At 42.2% G+C, this 19213-nt stretch overlaps 2 protein-coding genes across 6 annotated transcripts in view; one reads left to right on the top strand and one right to left on the bottom strand.

Moving 5' to 3' along the window:
• Positions 1-6958, bottom strand: part of PDXDC1 (pyridoxal dependent decarboxylase domain containing 1) — a 34719-nt gene extending 27761 nt beyond the window's left edge. The window contains exon 1 of one of the 2 annotated variants that reach the window (XM_074597902.1): positions 6434-6958. In XM_074597902.1, coding sequence (XP_074454003.1) covers positions 6434-6454 — 21 coding nt within the window. In that variant the 5' untranslated portion in view covers positions 6455-6958. The remainder of the gene's footprint in view (positions 1-6433) is intronic. The other variant, XM_074597901.1, reaches the window with a different exon arrangement.
• A 1345-nt stretch (positions 6959-8303) lies between these two features.
• On the top strand, positions 8304-17785 carry MPV17L (MPV17 mitochondrial inner membrane protein like). Of its 4 annotated transcripts, none has more exons than XM_074597174.1 (5): positions 8317-8665; positions 9761-9831; positions 11061-11090; positions 15534-15660; positions 16824-17785. In XM_074597174.1, the coding sequence occupies exons 1-4, from the start codon at positions 8350-8352 to the stop codon at positions 15630-15632; spliced, it is 516 nt and encodes a 171-aa protein (XP_074453275.1). In that variant the 5' UTR covers positions 8317-8349; the 3' UTR covers positions 15633-15660; positions 16824-17785. The 4 variants fall into 4 exon arrangements, with proteins under 4 accessions (XP_074453272.1, XP_074453275.1, XP_074453276.1 ...); XM_074597175.1 differs by having other exon boundaries at positions 15530-15660; XM_074597172.1 differs by having other exon boundaries at positions 15513-15660.
• The last annotated feature ends 1428 nt before the right edge of the window (positions 17786-19213 follow it).

The following is a 19213-nucleotide window of genomic DNA, read 5'->3' as shown; positions in this document are numbered from 1 at the left end:
TTATTGATAGATCAAATCTTTTTCTCCACAAGAAAAAGTCAGAACATTTTCTGATGAATAATGAAAGAAAGAGCATCAGAAGGCAAGAAGACTTTGAGAAGTGCAAGGTATTCAAGTAAGTGCTCATTATAATGCTTTAGCTAAAAGATTAAGTATGCGCCACTTTAGCCCAACTGAATGATTTTTTCTTCTTCATAACCATTCTACACCAGCAATAAAACTTCAACTATTCCCTTAAATGTAGAAATTCACATGCAGTCCTATCCAAAATGAAAAAAAAACAGAGTCACCAAAAACGAAATAAAAAACCCGCTAAAGGACACCCCAATCTTTCTACAGAGTACAGAAAATACATTGCTACCCCAAATACAATCACAAGTCTTTCAGTGGCAAATCTCATTTAGAAATTATCCTTTTACTTCACCTGAGAACTCATGTTTCTGCACCAAAAAATCCATCACCATATCCTCGGTTGAGTTGACTCCACAGTCAGCTCTCATGATGTATAGACTCTCATTAAAAAACAAACAAACAAAAAACCTAGCCCCTCTGCCAGAATAGTAACAGGGTAAAAAAACCCAAAAACGCTCACCCCCAATTTATGTTGTGGATAAGTACAGTGCTATTCTTACAAGAAATTTACCTCTAGAAAATAAGTTGTTTGGGAAGCTAAACACTGAAAAATTTGACCAAGGCAGGTTTTAGGTCATTGAGCATTTTGACACAAATTCAGGGGAAAATTTGCATAAATTTAAATTGACAGTTCTCTCTTTTTTTTTTTTTTTTGGGATTGCCAGTTCAACTAAGAGGTATTCAAACATGTTGAAATAATAATCCCTAGAAAAGCTTTAAAAAGCCAACATATCTTACCTAGGAAACACAAGAAGATATCATTTAAGACTGCTCTGGCAAAGGCAGAAATAAAATGGCAGTCTTGCCTGACATTTCCCCATTCAAGTTTCCCTGTCAAACTTTTTCAACAGTAGTTTTCAAAACAGACGAGAAAACACCTAATCCAAATACTCTTGTAAATCTATTTTTTCCTTTTTCTATTTCTAGTACCCTTACACCAATTTTTAATCTTGTTAGAGAGATGCCTTTTAACTAGACAAAAGAGTAAAACTGACCTGCAGCAGGCAGCTTAAGAAAGACTGACACACAGAAAAGGTTTCTCTTCCAGCAGTTGCAGCCCTCTAGCTACACAAAACAGGTCAAACACCCTGGTCTCACTGCTGAAACCAGGTAACAATAGATAGTTGTTAAAGCGCCTGTCAGGATAGAAGAGCTTTAAAAATCATTGAACTTATTTCCCCTCAACCAGGGACAAGTAAGTAGTATTTTCCAAAGAACTGCTTTTGCGTTGAAGAAGTCTCTTCTATGAACTTTAACCCAAGAAGCCTAGCAGAAGCTTGTGACAGTGACACAAGAGATCTGGACAGGAACATTTATCCATTTAAGGATTAGATGCCATCTAGAAGCTTCCAGAGAATGTGACAGGTATCACCTGGCAAAGTGTGATTTACCTATAGTGATCTATATTAAACTGTATTTGAAAAACAAATATACCCCAACAGGAAGGTAGAAGGTAACACCACTGATAAGTCCCATCACATTAGACAGCAAAAAACCTAGGATACTCGTGTTACCGTTAGAGCCTCTTCTCCCTTCCCCTGCTTCCCAAATGCACTGTAAGCATAGCCTCCATAAATTCAACATCAACCCTTTTTCATAAGACTGCCCACATACCAAAGCCTCTAGTAGTTAACCCTTTAGATTGCTGCTAAGGTTGGGGGGGGAGGGTGGGTGTGTGCTAGGGTGAGGAGTGGTGGTTGTTTAAAAAGAAACAGAATCCAAAACAAGTTTAAATATTAAACTTACACTATCCACACTGCAAGGATATAACAGCTTGTCTGCAACAGTATTTGAGAAACTGTATTCCTAAAGGCCTGTATGTGCCTTCAATCCCTGCTGACAGAAACACATGCAACACAGACAAATACATTTGCTCATGCAGATGCAGACACAAAAGCAAATTTAGTCACAGAAGGTAGTGGGATTAATTTACATGAGGATTTTACACTATTTTCATCTGGAGGACTGATCAAGGAAAGAAGAAAGACTAAGTTGAGAGTTACCATATGTTCAAAGACTATTTTTACCAAAATATTTAGAGATTTAACTCGTATTATAGCAAGTGGTAGGTGGCTGAAAGAATCAGTAGCCAGGCACGGTCACACTGGATCAAACCAAGATTGATAGCTTTCTGTATTATGTTGCTTTAGAAGTGGCCAGTAACAAATATTTGGGGGAAGAACAAAAGAAGAGTGTAAGTATTCACTAATATTTTTCCCACAAGAACTCCCAGCATTTAGCAATAAATGGGTTTTTACACTTCTAGTTTCTACAATGTCCATTGTCTATGAGTGCCACAACTTAATGAAGCACTGACTGAAAAAGCAGTACAAATACAGGAAGTTCAAGACCTCATCAGAGATTTAGAAAAAAAAAATAAATACACACACTGCAAGCATTTGATACACAGAATACAATATATATAGCTTATATATAGCTAGAAGAAAAATCTAAATATGATCACTGACAACATTTCCATACACTTTCAGTGGTTTCCAGAGTTGTACCACATCAAATAAACTCTGAAAAGGAATCTTACTTAATTAAAAAAAAAAATAAATTAAAAATCGGTTATGCTCCTGATAGCCTTTAAGGGAGTAATCGACTAGACATAATTCACTGATTGTGACTATCTCACATACTTTAATTCAGGGTGCCGTAAAACACAATCAATGGCTGGAAGGCAGTTATTTGCTTGAACCTTCCTCAGCATCGCATGCAAATATTCAAACAGATCTGTTGTAGATGAGGACACAAGATGAAGAGGCATTACAAAAAGAGCTCTGAGTTGCTTTTGTTTGTTACTAACACAAAATTCACCTGCTAAAATTACATCAGATATTAAAACCTGCACAAAACCTTTCTGCCAATAAGCTGGCGGAATAAATACATAAAATAGAGTTTTAAAAGTCCTAAGAAGTTACACTAACCTCCATAAAATACTATGAAATCCAGAAAGTCTTTGAATTCTGATGGGGGTTTAACCGGTAAATTAATCCCTTCTGGGTTTTTTTCAAATTGCTACGTGGATGTGTAACAACTTATTTTCTCCTTTGAATTATGAGAAGCAAAAATACCCCTTTTACTGCTGCATGCTGAATTTTACATATGCTTCCTCCTCTGCTCACATTAGTAAGGGCATGGAGGTGGGAAGCAGAAGACTATCTACTTATTTTAAGCAGCAAGAAGGATAGGTGTGGCAAAGTTGCAGCAACGAACCATTTAGTTAAGAAAGGCTTCCAAACACATTCTCTAGTTGTGATAAGACTGAACCTTAATTAGAAATTAAAAAAGGAGACTGTTGCTTCATATACTAGTGTTTTACAATCTTGGGTTTCCATTTCTGTAGGCTGTACTCCTAATGTAAGAAAGGGATGGTTTTTAAACAGTCTACATAAACTATTGTGTGTGCAAAGAAACTTACAGGTGTAGCTCATTAAGTATTTCACAAGAAGTATGCCTCATTTTTGCACTACATTTGTCTAGAAGGAAGTTTTACAATCAAAAACTGTTCTCAACAGTAAATTAATCTCAAACAATATCAGTATTCTTCAGCCAAAAGAATAGTGTGTTTATTCTCCAGGCTAAGAGAAGTTTTAGATAACAAATAAAAAAGCAGCCACTTCATGACTATTAGGCTTGAGTGAAAGTGTACTTTACCACCACGAGGCTTCTGCCTATAGGTATTCGCTCTTTTAATCTTTATCACTTCCCTGACACGCAGCGGGATTTTGCATGCAGGTCTGCTGTCACTAGTTGAGTTTTCCGTAAAGTTACCAGGATGTTGTGGTAATTAACGCAGTAACAAAAGACAAAAGTCACAGTCTGAGCAAGAAACCAAAACAGTTTTTTTCATGTTTAGGGAAAACACTCCTGTAGAGACTGCAAGAAGTTACAAGGAAAGAATTTGCCCTATTTTACCAGTTGCTTAACTTGCAACTTAAAATGTTAAAATACTTCAGAAGATAGGTCCCTTCCATCAAAATATACAGGGGGGGAGGGCAATAAATCATAGGTCTGTTAGCCAAACTTTTGGCTAACATGTAGCCAAATGTAACATTTGAGATGTAACACAGGCTTCCAGAAGAACTTAAATTTGAAGTTCACTCCAAAAAAGTTTTCTGGATTTCAGATAAAATTCCTGCTAATTATGGTACTTACGACACACAATTTTAATACATAAAAAACACTAAAACATTTGTCTGATAAAACAAAGATAATACGCAAATTCAAACTATGAGATCGTTGGTGTGCACACCTGTGTGTCAGATTCTACAGTGGTTTTTCCTCACAATCCTATTGTGCGATGTTTTCAGTTCTTGGGAATTTTCAGTCTTTTTCCATTTGCAATAATCTGTAGTCATTCAATGTCACCATGCTAATTAGGCGATTCTACCAAAATGTCTTCTTTGTTATGAAAAATACTGAATTTTGACAAATTTTAATACAAGTTTAAAAGTACTTATCATTAGCATCCCCATAAGCTACATGTATAAATATAAGGAGGAGAGAATCCATGGTTCAAATAAAAGAGTCTCATATGTATTATGATAATACTTAAATAAGCACAAGGTAAGTGTACACACATTCTCTGAGGATAAACATATGCCAACTTGGATTAATTTCAAATTTATTTCAGGAGAAGACTTCTTATATATCATGCTCCAGACTAGATAAAGTGCAGATTGTACAGATTTACAGCAATCTTAACCAAAGAGTACTTCAGGAGGGCACTAACTGCTAAGTGGCTAGGAGACAATAGTTGTATTGTGGCATGTTATTATCCAGAGGACTACAGCTGTTATCATACATGGGGAAAAAAAGCCATGATAAACAAGAGAGGAAGTAAAACAAATGATAAGTCTTTATACACATCTATTTGAATATATGACATGCAAGTTTTTGCAGGGCCCTCACCATTACAGACTATTCCTTACATCAAGGATACAAATAATCAAAATATGGACTTTCATGCTGTTAAGAAATTTAGGTATTTAGTTCTTACATAGTGTTTTTATTACTTCTTACAATGACCCAGTCAAACAAAGTTTACAAGGACTTTGTCAGTGCTACAAGACAAACACCTGCCCTGTACTGATGTGCCTTCTTTAAATAACTGCATATTGTACCATTATTCTGCTTGAGTCCAGTTGATAAAGACCATATTCCAAACTAGCATACAGAACATAAACCAATATATATATATATATATATCTAACAAGCAGCAATCACTGTAACTTTTGTCAGCACTAGTAAAGAACTTAAGCTTTTAAAGACTACCAAATACTCTTTAACACTGTGTTCTTCCTGTGGATTGTAATATATCAAACTGTTTTGCTACCAACTCATTAACCACATCAGATACTTCCTGAATTTCCTCACTATTCATTTTAATAGAGCACATACCATTCAAACTTCTCTGGACAATTTCAAAGATTACATAAAACTGAACATGCTGCATATAGTAAATGATACAAAGGGGAAGGATGCATTAACATCTCTTAGGCACATGAAGTATCAATTATTTCAAGTGTGTACTGTCCTCGAAGACATACAACAATGGTGATGTCTATGTGTGGGCAGCCATTCCATCCTCACTTCTAGGGCAGGTCTCCCGAAGCACAGCAGGTGCCGTGAAAGCCAGCAGAAGCGTGGCAGGTCCCAGGTTACTCTACCAGATTCTGACTGACTCACAGTGACAAGGGCAAAATAAGTTTTGTCAGTCACTTATAGTATTACAGAATCAATATTTGCTTTGTACAATACACTAGACAGAAGAGAGCAAACATAGGGCAGCAAACACCTCCAGTATAAAATGAAAAAAAAAAAAAGTCATGTAATATTTTCTCTACTGTCCTGCTGAGGGCTGAAATAAGCTCCATCTTTTTAAGAAAACAAACAAAAAAACCCAACCCGTTCCTACAGCACTTCCGGATAGTTATTCAGACTTTTACAGATCCGAGACACAGCCATAGAGCCCTTCGCAGAGGGGGCGCGGCGGGGAGTCAGGCCCGGGAGCTCCCCCGGTGCCTCAAGGCTCCGTGAGGCAAGCTGACCCAGGCCGTGCGGCACAGCCCCCGCCGGCGGAGGCGGGCCGACAGCCCCGGCGAAGCCGCCACACCGCCACGGCCGAGGGGCCAGGGAAGGGCCGCACCGAGCCCCGGCCCGCCGCTGACCCCGGCCCCGGCCCCCTCCCCTCGGCCCCGTCAGCGACGCGACCGCCGGGGCCCGCTGGCCCCTCAGGGCCCCTCCGCCCGCAGGTGCCCCAGCGCCCTCGCCCTCCCCCTCCAGCCCCGCAGACCTTCTCTAGAGAGGCGTCCATAGCCGGCGGGGTTCCCGGTGTGCGCCGCCTCCCCGCCGGGCACTTCCGCCTCAGGCGCGGCCGGCTCCACGCTGGCAGCGCTGACGAGGCCGCGGCGGGAGGGGCGGGCACGCGCTCACCTAGGGAACGGCGGCGGGCCCGCCCCGCGCCCGCCCGCGCGACGCCGAGACCACAGCGGGAGGCGGGCGGGGAGGATCTGGGGCAGCAGCACTGACAGGACGGGCTGGGGAGAGCACGGCCCGCTGCCCTTCCTCCGCACACCGCCCTCCCCCCGACTCCCGCTAGTGGAACAGTCTCGGGGAACGGCCGCGGAAGGGGGTTGGGGGTGTGTGACAGGTACTGGCGCGTGCGCAGTGAGCGCGGCCTGGGCGGCGGCCGAGTCCTGTCGGGGAGCGGAGAGGGGAGGCGAGGGCTGCGCGGAGGCGGTGCCGCCGCCGCTCTCTGGCCGGTTCGAGCCCCCGCGGCGGCGGGTCGCGGCGGCCCGGTACCCCGGGAGGGCTCTGCGTGGCTCCAACCTGCACAGAGCTCTCGGCTGCCACTCCGCGCTCCTCAGCTCGGCCGACGTGGGCTTGTTAGGGTGGCATCAAACCCCTTCCTCCACCTAGGGGTCCCGCAGGTCCCGCGGCACGGCCCCGAGGAGCGGGGGCTCCCTCCTGGCTCGGGGGGAGCGGGCCGCCCTGCCCCGCCGGGCCCAGCGCCGCCTCCCGCGGCCGAGAGCACCGGGAGGTGGCCCGGGGGCGGCGGGAGCGCAGGACGCAGCCCCCTGCCGGCTCCCATCGGACGGGCGGTTCCCGAGGAGCCAAACCCCGTTTTCCAGAGCTCGGTTTCTATTCTCTCAAGCTGGAAAGATACATGGTACATATTCCTCTTCCCTTCAGCGCCATTTACATTATTTAATAGCACAACTTGCAGGTGTCATGGATGTTCTGTTTTTCGCACGGCACGGACAGCTGGGCCGTACCACAGCGTGTCCCCCAAGCACGGGGCAGCTCGCTCTACTTCGCTCCAACCTAGAAAGCCCATGCCTATTTATAGTCATTCCTGGAAGATTTCACGATCGTTTCAAATGCATCCCTCCCGGCTACTATCGGGACGCAGAGTGAACTACCACCTCCTGCCTGGAGATGGTTCCCACGGTCAAGCCCGAGCCCGTCGCCCGGGCCGAGGGGACCGCTCCCGGGTGCGCCCGTCGCCTCCCGCGGCCGCGGGCAGCCGCGCAGGGCACAACCGCCCGAGCTGTACGCTCGCTGCATGGCCTTCAGATCCGCGTTGTGGCAGTGACTGGGTACGCGGGGCTCTGCAATAAATATACATCATTCCTGGCTTTCTCCTCAAATTGCCTCGCTAACTGAGGGCAAAACGGAGGAACCGCAGGTGTGCATCAGCCCTGCTCAGTGAGGTAACAGAAACCAGGCTGCAAAACAACAGCAAAATTGAAAAGAAAAAGCCATAACCTACTCATGTAAGCAAGCAACAAAGATAATTAAAAAGATAATAAGCAAACGGTGTCTAGTTTTCACTTGTCTCTTAATTGTCGCAGCAACACTGCACAGTGCCTCCACGGTGCACCTAGACCAAAGCCCAGGAGACACAGTGACCCACTTCTTGCGAGTGAACGCACAGTCACTTCAAAAATAACCCCACGAACCGAAGCCCGTGCGCCCGGCGGTCACCCGCGGTCCCACAGCAGACCGGGGCGGCCGAGCACGGGGCGCGCCGTGGGGTGCCGGCCTTCCCGGCAGGGGCACACCCGGCGGCGGCAGCATCCCGGGCGGGGTAGCCCTGATGGGGAGCGGGGAGCGCAGGGATGGCGAGGGCGGCGGCGGCGGCGGGCGGGCCCGCCAGGAGGAGGAGAAGGAGGAGGAGGAGGAGGCAGGCGGAAGAGGCGGCGGGCGATGGCTGGGTCGCTGCTGCGCAGCGGGGTGCGCCGCTTCCCCTGGCTCTGCAACGTGCTGCTCTACGGGGGGCTCTTCGCGGCCGGCGACGCGGCCCAGCAGCTGTGGCGGCGGCGGCGGCGGGGGCAGCCGCCCGACTGGGCGCAGACGCGTCGCGTCGCGCTAGTGGCCCTCGCCTTCCACGGCAACTTCAGCTACGTCTGGCTGCGGGCGCTGGAGCGGGCGCTGCCCGGCCGCCGCCCGGCCGCCGTCCTCGGCAAGGTGCTCTGCGACCAGCTCCTCGGCGCCCCCGTCGCCGTCCTGGCCTTCTACACGGGTGGGTGGGTGCCGCCGGCCAGGCGGGGGCATGGCGGGGCGGGCGGGGGTGCCCGCGGGAGAGCCCCGGCGCAGGCAGGGCGGGTGCGGGCTTAGAGGGCGCGCAGCGAAAGCGGGACTAAGCGACTCTGGGCCTCGGCTTGTGTGCGAATGCGTAGCTTTCGATTTTAGATTGATTCGTTAAAGCGCGTTGTCTTTGCTTAACTTAGGTCGTGTCTTCCAATTAAGATGGGTGATCTACGAAGAGCTGCTACATCTCTTAGAAAGATGTAGTCTCAATTCGATACCTGAATATTCTCATCACATGAAATACTGTTTAAAGGGTTTGTTATTTTGAACCCTTTATGATATTTCAAGTGACAGCAATTCATTCAGTTAATTTATTTCCAGTTTGCACGTGCCTAATGTAATGTCAAGTCCCACCACTTTTCTCTTGATCTTGGGTGTAATGATGGGAGCCTGTTGCGAGGTTGTCTTTTCCTAGAATCAAGAGGAGTTTGGATCAACTAGAATTTAAAATTTTGGAACGCTGGATGTGGAGGGTTAAACAAGTAGGATTTGAAACTATTCTGCTTGTCAGTTCTAGTTTTTGGACTTGATGTAGATATTTGTGAAAGTAAAAAAAAATCACATGTTGATTATGGCTGAAATGAAAAAAAATAAAAATAGGTACCCTTTTCCACTGACTTCAGTGGTCTGTAGGCACCTAAACCACTTCAAGGATCTGAGCCACTTCTGGCAATTCAGCAGTGTGCAGAATGCCTTATTCTGTCTATCTCATGGGTGTAAAAGGTACTTTTGCCGTATCTGTTCCACTGCCATACCACTGGTGAATTATGTGGCAGTGGCCGAGATATGATATACCACCTACACAGTATATTCCAGTTGAGCTGTGGTGTCAAGAGAGCCAAGGGATGAGGAGAGATGATGTAGCACTGTTAGGTAGCTGGAATGGTATTTTTTCTTTGTAATGATATCAGCTTTTCTTTCAAAGCTGTTGCAATATATTTTGCTAAGAGTTCGGGATATCATTTTAAAAAAAGGAAACATTTAATTTTTACAGTTTTTCTGATTGTTGTGAATGTTTTGCCACTAGGTATGAGCATCCTTCAGAGGAAAGAGGACATCTTTTCAGACTGTAAAAAGAAATTTTGGAATACATATAAGGTGAGGCAAGCCATTTGCTTATCTCCCAGCTAAGCAAAAAAAAAATAAAATTGGATAAAATATTTGAAATATTCCTTCCTCCAACAGCCTTTCTCTCACTTCATTAACTGATTACATGTAGGAAGGAAGCTGTAAGTACCAGCAGTCACCTGAAGTCACTGCTTCATTCACTGCTGCCAGATGGGTGAAGTGATGCTGTTTTAAAAATGTACAGTGTTTATATACGTAACACTTGCACCCAACCCTGAATGAGAGCCCTACAATACAACACTGATTAAAATTGTACTACATTTTATCTTAAGAAGTGCCCATACGCCAGTGTTTAGTTAGTAATGCCGTTGACAACACTTACATGAATGCTGAACACCTGTTAAAATCATTAGTTATAGAGACATCTTTTTTAGGAATCATTTTCAGTCTGTACTTTTCAGTGACAGTCTTCTCACTTTCAGAAACACAATCCCTTGTTTTAAGACGACTTTGGTATAAATAGCTGGGTTTGGTTTGCATTTCTACATACACAGGAAAAAATTATCCATACTGCCTCAGAGCTGAGCAAATTAAGAATTTTAAAGATTTGTCAGGCACATGAAAAAGACAGATTAGCAGGAAAAATACAATAGAAGGAGAAACTGATGTAATGTGAATTTCTCTTCACACTGTGGAAATATATAGGTAGGATAGAAAAGGATTATTTTTATTCCTATGGAGGATGATTCTAAAAACAGTGCTCACTATATCCTATCAAAACATAAGGTTTCTATTGACCTTATGTTCTATGAGTAAATTATCCATTGATTTTTTGCAAAAAAGCTTTACATTTATGAGTAACAAGAAGGACCATTGCAAGTGTGAAATAAATAGTGTTCAGTGGTATTTTTCATTCATGGCTGAAACAAATGTTCACATATTTAAACATTTGTTCACCCATCTGGTAAGTGTGGTTATGTATCTGGTGTCAGGTGACTATGAAGACTTAACTGTGCTGGGAGTTTTGTATTTAAAATGAGTTAGAATAATGCGTTTGAGAAAATCCTAGCATAGAGGCTCATGAAAATGATTAGAGGTTTAATATTGCAGCCTGTAAGTTAAGCAACTTAATTTACATTTGAACAGCTTTTATTACCGTTACTCAAATATGTTTTAGTCTTTACACATTTATGTTAAGAAAAAATGAATCGTTGTTGTTGAAGCCCGTAAGAATAACAAATGATTCATTTTCATTTCAGACGGGACTGATGTACTGGCCTTTTGTGCAGGTGAGTTTTTAGGGTAATTCAGTGAGCCTTTCTTTGTCATAAAACCTGATCCGATGCATTCATAGTGTATCTAACCCAGTGCGAAGTCAGTGGAGTTGTTGGGTGTGTAGGTGTGAGACCTAACAATGCCTGGAGCACTAACTGAGCTCTCTCTCCTTCCAACACAGCTGTCAAACTTCATTTTGGTCCCTGTTTACCTGCGAACAGCTTACACTGGGCTCTGTGGCTTTGTCTGGGCTACCTTCATTTGCTTTTCCCAACAGAGTGGAGATGGCACAGCAAAGTCAGCATTTATGTGGCTCCAAAGAGAGAAGGTCAATGCAGATGAAGAATCATCAGAGAAATAAGAACTTTAGTTCTGAATACATTCTAAATTGTTAAACTGAGTTTATGAAAGTCAGTAAACTGCACTGCAGCTTCATTGCTGTGTTTAGAATAAACAGTCATCTCAACATTTGTTGGTTAGTGTAAGCAGTGGAACGGTTTGTCTTTTGTGCCTGTTTATTTTTCATAAAAGAGGCCAACTGTATATTGGCATTTAATTATTTTCATGCTGCCAGCCCATCTCTTTTGGGAACAACTGACTTATAGGGCAGTGTAAGCATTTGCACATCATGTCAGACTGCCTCACTGGGGAGAAATATTAACTGTAATTTAATTTTCAAGCAACTTGTAATTGCTACAAAAAGGGGAATAGAACATTAAATCATCAGTTGTCGGACTTGACAATTGTTATCAGTGCAAGATTGCTTTTGCAGAACAAAATTTAATGACTTTCTTATCTAAAAAGTGGCATTGAATCTGTTTTATTCAGAGGAAAGAAAAGTGCTGTGTTTGTAGGGACTGCTTCTCTATTAGGGCAAACTTGCTTTATTCTACATGAAAATCTATATAGCGAATTATTTAATAGAATGCACAAACCTGAAATAAATACATTTCGTCTTTTATCTTAACTGGGACAATAAAGATAACTAACTTTGGTCAGAATTCTTTGGGGCGTATGCTGCATATTCACACTTAAGCAGCTCCCGCACAATGGAACCTAACTAAACACTGCAGTGAACTTTTGCTGTATTTGTCAACAGCTTCTTCCTTTGCCCCTCGAGGGTCAAAGTATTGAAGAGTATACAGGAGTCTTGACACCTTCACTCTTCTCTACTGTTTCATTATGTTCAAGATATAATTAAGATTTTGAAGAAAAAGAGCATAGGAAGGAAAGTAATGTGAATGCCAGAATGCATCTCAAAACAATCCAGCTATATGTAAGGAACTTCCATTTCTTTTTCAAATGTCTTTTAAACACTCCTGTTCATAAAAGATAATGGATATCTACACATCAGAGATTAGGAAAAGGTGAAAATTAATTATAGATCTGCTTTGCCAGCTGAGGATCAGGTCTGGATGCAGTTGTGTGCATTGGTATTTTTTAAATGTGCGTATGTATCTCGGAACAGGAACCGTGCAAACTTCTGTGATTGCAGTAAGTTGAAATCAGACTAGTAAAGGAGCCCTTGGTTTCATAGAATGGGATTTTATGCCTCGAAGTTACTAAATTGTAAGCTCCAAACAATATCTGATCTAACCCATCTTGATGATGGTTGTAAAGAAAAGACTTAACCCTCTCTGTTACAATAAACCGCTCTGAGGAATGTCTGAATTCCTCAGTCTTGTCTAAATAGTAAACCAAAGCCTGCTTAGGCTATAAACATACATTCCTTTGGCCAGCAGCTGTATTACTTAATATATTGCCTTCAATTATTTGTCACTGTGGGAGCCCAATGCTGCTTAGCTTGGACAGGGAAAGGGATCATGCAAGCACTGCCCAATCTATTCCAGGTAAAATCAACTTGTTTAGCATAACCCAGTGGTCAAGAATGACGCAAGGTACCCATATGGCTTTGACTACAGGACTACAGCAGATGGGAGGAGGGTAGATGGCAGGGGGGCTGCTTCTACAATCTGTTTTGCTGGTAGCTTCCCTCTCAGGGTAGAGAAGTCACTGCAATTCCATCTTCAGTTGCACAGACAGACGTGGAAGAGGACACTTGCCTACAGTCTTCAGGTGGAATTTGTTTTAATTGACTTTTGACACCTGTAGCGTGGACATCTGCAACTTGACCAATCAATTTAAGCTCTGTTTACAGTCAATGGAGGAAAATAGGCAGTTTTAGACATCTGTTTTAGGGTATGGTGAATTGTGCACCATGTCTGTTTCTTTCCATCAATAACAGAGTCTTAGGTGACTGGCTGCTGTGTAGATAGTTCATTATAGATGCTCCTATTTGGTGAGCTGATTTCCCCTTGTTGGTGTCTATTTTACATGTCCCTATGGGAACAATTTAGTGGGTGTTGCTGCATGAATCCCACAGCGTGAATTGGGCAGTCCTCATGCTGGATGTCCCAGTAGGCATAGGAATCTACAGAGGAACTAACTGCATTTTATCTATCTATTTAAAAAATAAAACATGAGTGAATAGATGTTTCAGACAGTTATAGCTGTTAAATTGTTATTGTGTGTATAAAGTCCTCAGGATAAAGAAGCAATTCCAGTAGTGTTTTTTCTGTTGATATATTTAGGATCAGAATAGTGTTTTAAAGCGTGTTGCATTCAGCGAGACTTAAAAGTTTCAGACAAGGTATGCTAATTACGTATTTGACCTTTTTTTACAGATGCTATTTATTTTTATTTCTGCTTGTGCCTTAGGTGTTTAATGATTAATAGAATTCACTTGAAGAAGGGAACTGGAAAATAATTGTATTATAAGGAGAGTAAAATAGTGGAATGGTGTTGGGTTTCTGTAAGCAGTACGCGATGTTCTGCTGCAGCTCAGTGCAAAAAATATTTCTGCATGGGTATAGTTAGTAAAACTTAATCCCCAGGTGAATCAAGAATTTAAAACTATTCTCATGATCTGTATAATGCTGATGCTTTTCTTCAGCAGGAGTATTTAATGAACGGAAGATCCATCTTCTATTTTAAATGGCTTAAAAGCTTATACAAGCTGTGCTTTACTGCTGTATGCTTTTGTGCTGCCACCTTTTTCCTTGGGAATTTGAGCTAGATCCTACTTTGTCTTCAAGTTTCTCTGACTGTGGGCTTTAGAGTTTCTCTCCATAATTCTATTACTTGAAGTACAGTTCTTTCATCTAATAGAAGCTGGTAGCTCTTATATTTCAGTAAACTTTAGATTCTGCATAATCGTTTCTCTGTTTCTCATGTTAAGGTACCTGATAGTTAAGTAACCCAAGTCCCTTTTCACATAAAAAACAATCGGGTTTTTTTTTCTTTTAATTACGAGCACTGATTGGTCTTACGAACATTTTGGACGCACATAATACAAAACGATGAAGCTGTGTTGGGACAAATTCTCAGTGTACGTAAATTAATGCACCTTCCAAAGATTTTCTGCCTGTCAATTTAGTCTGAGGACCTAACCCCTTAATTGTTAGAGACTTCATTATTTCTTGACAGTTTTTTGGTTTGGAAGATTAATCTCACAGAATAACAGAATGGTTGAGGTTGGAAAGGACCTCTGGATGTCCAGTCCAGGTCATCTAGTCCAAGTCTATTTGACGCATATATAAACTTTTATTTGCTTCTTCTAGTAATTCAGTAATTTCTGGGGAAAAAAAAGGAAAAAAAGATGTCTCTCCACCACCCTTTCAAAAACAGTTGTGTGGGCTTTATGACTATTTCAAGGAATTGCACTGATCTTATTGCCAGCTGAACATACAGATTTCCATAACCAGAAAGATGAACAGAATTATACATCACGTAGGTGCTCAGGAAGGAGGGAACACACTGCCAATAACTACAAGGCATGTATGTATTCAGGTGACATTTTTGTGTCATAGGTCCTCTCTAAGAGCAAATGGGATAAGAAGACATTTATATCAGGTGCAGTCCCAGCTTTGTGTTATTCTGGATAGCTGTGAAGATGTAGAATCTGAATTTGATAAAATATGTATTTTTCTACTGCAAACCTTTTATGCAAATGTACCTCCTGTGCCTACTGGTATGTGAAATACATCCTTCTAGGCTTGGAAGATTCACCAGAAGGCCTCTGTCTTTTTCACACCAGAAGCAGCCATCCAGTAACACAGCATAAAATAACCAGTTTCATACTGCAGTGAAGGTGAAACTGCCTGTAGTTTGTTACCATATCTGATACCTTAAGTTCTCTGTATAGTACAACCTTTGAAATCTATGCAGCTTCAGCCTTCTGACTCTCTGCTGTAAGTGCCAATGCTTTCTGCTCGTGCTGCTGCCTCTACTGCCAGTGCCAATCCAGTGAGATGTGCATGAAATACTTGAATTTGACTACAATAATGAATTTCAAGTTGACTGAATAATGTCTGTGTTTTTGCAAAGGCTTAATAAACATTAAATGCTGTTCTTTGGCTCTGTCTGTCTTTAACTAGTGTATGTATAAACAAAGCCAGGTCTTATGCAGAGTTCTTATGGGATTTTCATGGACCACACGCAGCAAAAAGCTCAATTTGATGTCACAGACGTTAACACAGCAGCAGAGTAAAAGATAAGCCGGGAATATTCACTGTCTCTTTAAAGGTTAGTTACATACATCAAGTCATTTGCCACTTCTGAACAAATTCATAACAGAACTCCCATCTTCAAAGCCTTATGCTGAAGCCGGTGGCATTAATTTCTCTTTTATTAAAAAGAGGTAAAACTTTGATTAATTATCTGTTTAGATAATGAATACATTTGCAGAAGGAACTGAGGAATTCAGACAGGGAAAAGATACAAAAAACTTTTAAAGAGAACAGAGGTTAGCAATGGGGTCCTTACTGAAGGACTACACTCAGTGTAGTTTGTGTGGGATACTCTTGGGAAGGAAACTGCTCAGAAGGTTTGAGGCTGAAGGGAGTAGCGTATTCCACAACTGGAAGAGAGATACCACCTCCATTCCCTACTGTAACTTCTTGTATATTTAGAATGAGGAGGAAGCTTTATGGAAAGGTTTCAAGTTGAAAAATTCTGTTTCATAGATTTCCTGGCCAAGAGGGACAAAAAAGATCATTCAGTCTGAATCCTTGCATAATGCAAAGCAAAGAATTTTTCCTGAATCAAACTGGTGATGTCGAGTCTCATGCCATCTTCTAGCATGGTATACAAAGACTTCAAATAATGGAGGATCTTGAGAAATTATTTATGTAGTTTTATGGAATTTTATTATCTATCTAAATTAATCTACCCTTATCATTCTAATAAGATATTTTTATTCAATTTCTGACAAGATTTAAAGAGTTGGTACAGTTGGCAAAGCCTTCTGTATGCATTTAGTGGTAAACTGTTAAAGTTTTTGTTTATTCCTTGGATGAACTACGATAAGTTTAGCTCAGTCCCTTGCTAAATCACTCTTCAAGCTCTGTTGTGAACCCGTTTTTACTGTGCAACCTCTAATTTGAAATGTAGACAGTAACACTGTAAAGATTAATCCCTGTGACGGTTTCACATATGCCTCACATAGATAATACTTTTTTCTACTTCTGCTTAATACTCCTGTGCTTAAGCAGCCAAAGACTTTATGTGTTCCCTTAATTTCAAAGTTGCACTGACAATTCACATTCAATTGCCAGTCCGGAATGATTGAAGTTACTGTAACCCATTTTAAACAAGAATTAAGAGTGCAGATTACGCATCTGTGTGTGTTGCATATACTCTTCAGCATCATCCACCCTAACAAACACTGTTTTCTCTTTTTTTTGCAGTTTATTAATTTAATGTGGCAGTGCCCAAAAGGCTTGCATCGTGTATCCAGATAGAAAAACAGACTTCATTGCAAAGACTATAGTAAAATGCGTCATTCCCCTCTATGCAACACTAGTAACAATTACATTTTTTTTGTGCTGAGAGAAGTCTCAGCAACAGAAAAATCTAATGAGGTGTGGAGCATGTTCGGAAAAGACATTGTGAAGGACAGCTCTGCTGTAGCAATGGGTACATGAGAGAAGTTCAGAAACTGAAGGATGGGCTTTTTTGTTTGCTATGTTCAGGGAAAGCCAATTGTGAAGTGGGGCTGTAAAACAACAGGGGAAAAAGGACATCAGCTCAGAGTCTGTGTGCACTGTCGTGGTTTTTGTAAGTGATATAATGTGGGACACCTATGCAAATACTCCCCTCTGCCAGGAGAAGTCCTTAAATGTAGGGTCTTGATGCAGTCACTCTTCTCCGTTTTACAACGCCAAGACTGATTAAATCAAAGGAAGACCAAGAGGGAGCACAAATATATACCCTACTAGGTAGTACAGTCACAAGAGATATAGGGAGAGTGGGAATATGCTGTTTCCAGTTCTGTTACTGTACTTTATCCGGTTACAACAGAAGTAAAATGCATAAGCACTCGAATGGCTGTGATAAATTAAGTGTCTGTCTCATATGGACTCACAAACCATGAACACGAGGTTCTACACCACATGAAATCCTTTATCTGTGGAGGAAGTGTCAGCTTTGTTCTGAAATGTGTGTCCTTTTATAGGGTATCATTTGGCAGCAGGGTAAATTAAATTACAACATTCTTGCCTGGAATCAGTATGTATCTATCTGTAAGTAAGATGTGCACTTAGCATGCGCGTCCTCACACTATTACTTCTTTGATTTGTCAGGAAAGCAGCTTTCTTTTCATTGCACAAATACTGAGAAAAGAAAATAAAAGCTTTTTGATGAGTTCTTGTTTTTCCACCTCTAGTCTTTTCATTTCTCTTATTCTATGCTGGTCTGGAGAAATCTACCTCTCAAAGCCTGGTTCCCTATGGTATTCTTATCTTACCATTGGTTATATCTCTCTGTGAAGTAAAAACCACCTTTACTTAACTACTAAGGGTGTTCAGCTATTTCCATTTCATGCATCACCTATTTTACATCCAAAATGTAACCAGACAGTTAGCTGCAGCTGATTTGCTGTGATACACCAGTGACACTGAAGGGTTTTGCCTTAGTTCAACATCCATCTCAGAATCGTAATCATACAGTAATGAATTATTATGTGTTTGTAGTAATTACACCTGATATGATATGACAATTACCTATACAGTGTTTTGCTTACTGTTTTGTGGCAGAAGTTGAAAAAACAATCTAATACAGGTTCTCTGACACTAAGGGACAAATTTGGAAAGAAATGCAAGTCATAAAGAATCCTTTTCAGGATTCAGGGCTGTGACATTACAGCTTGCAGTTCCAGTGAAGGAGGTAGCAAAATGCACCACTGAAGTGATGGGCGTGCCTGTTAAGATGCAAGGGTAGTGGAGCACATATACTGCATAGGAACATGGATCAGCAAGATGCTGACGTGGTCTTTTTGTGTGCCCCTGTGGCGGTGTGCTCTCCCCTTTTCCCCTTTTTCCCCCCCCCGGCTCCTGCTCAAGCCATGGCCATCAGCGGGTGTTGCTATGAGTTGCACTTGAACTGTGGGAGATGGCTGGCAACATAACCAAAACACTGTCTGGAGTGGGGACCTAGGTATCTTGTTCCCATGCGAATATGACTCAAGGTCAATTACGTTACTCTATAAATAGTGGACAGCCCAAGAGCCCTTTGAGCTCTCCTGCACGGCAGTGGGCTGCACGACAGGATCTCCCCTTGAGTGGGGACGCTCGCTTAAGGTTGTTCTCCTCGAGGTTGAGAGATTCCTTGCCGCAACAGATTCTTAGTAAGTGACTAATAGGATGCTAAACTTTGAAATCTTAGCTAAGTGATATAAGGATTGATTGCGCATATATAATCCTTTAGACATAAACCGTTGACCAAGTCTGGGACTAGGGTTGGATCCAGCTGCACCTAGACTCCTCTCTGAGGAGGAGTTTAGAAAGCAAGGGGGTCCTTTCTGAACCTCGTGACTCAACAAGGAGGGTCTCCCTGACAGCTTGTCTGACCCTGGCCTCTATGCAGTAAATAATCAAGTGTACCCTGGCATTGAATCTTGTAAAACAGCCTCACAGCTTATAAGCAGTTTTGAGCTCTCTCTGTAAGATTGAAACTTGTGTAGGTAAAATGAAGGCTTCCAGAAAGTTACCTTTACGTTTTGGACTAAGTGAAATGAGGAAAGGCTCAGGCCCTAAGAGAGCTGTGCTTGGGGATGCATGCGCTGTGTTTGCAAATTTTA

The sequence above is a fragment of the Larus michahellis genome, chromosome 8 (assembly GCF_964199755.1).
Source record: "Larus michahellis chromosome 8, bLarMic1.1, whole genome shotgun sequence".
Taxonomy (NCBI): Eukaryota; Metazoa; Chordata; class Aves; order Charadriiformes; family Laridae; genus Larus; species Larus michahellis.
Note: the sequence above shows the minus strand (reverse complement) of the source record. Positions and strands in the feature narration are given on the sequence as shown.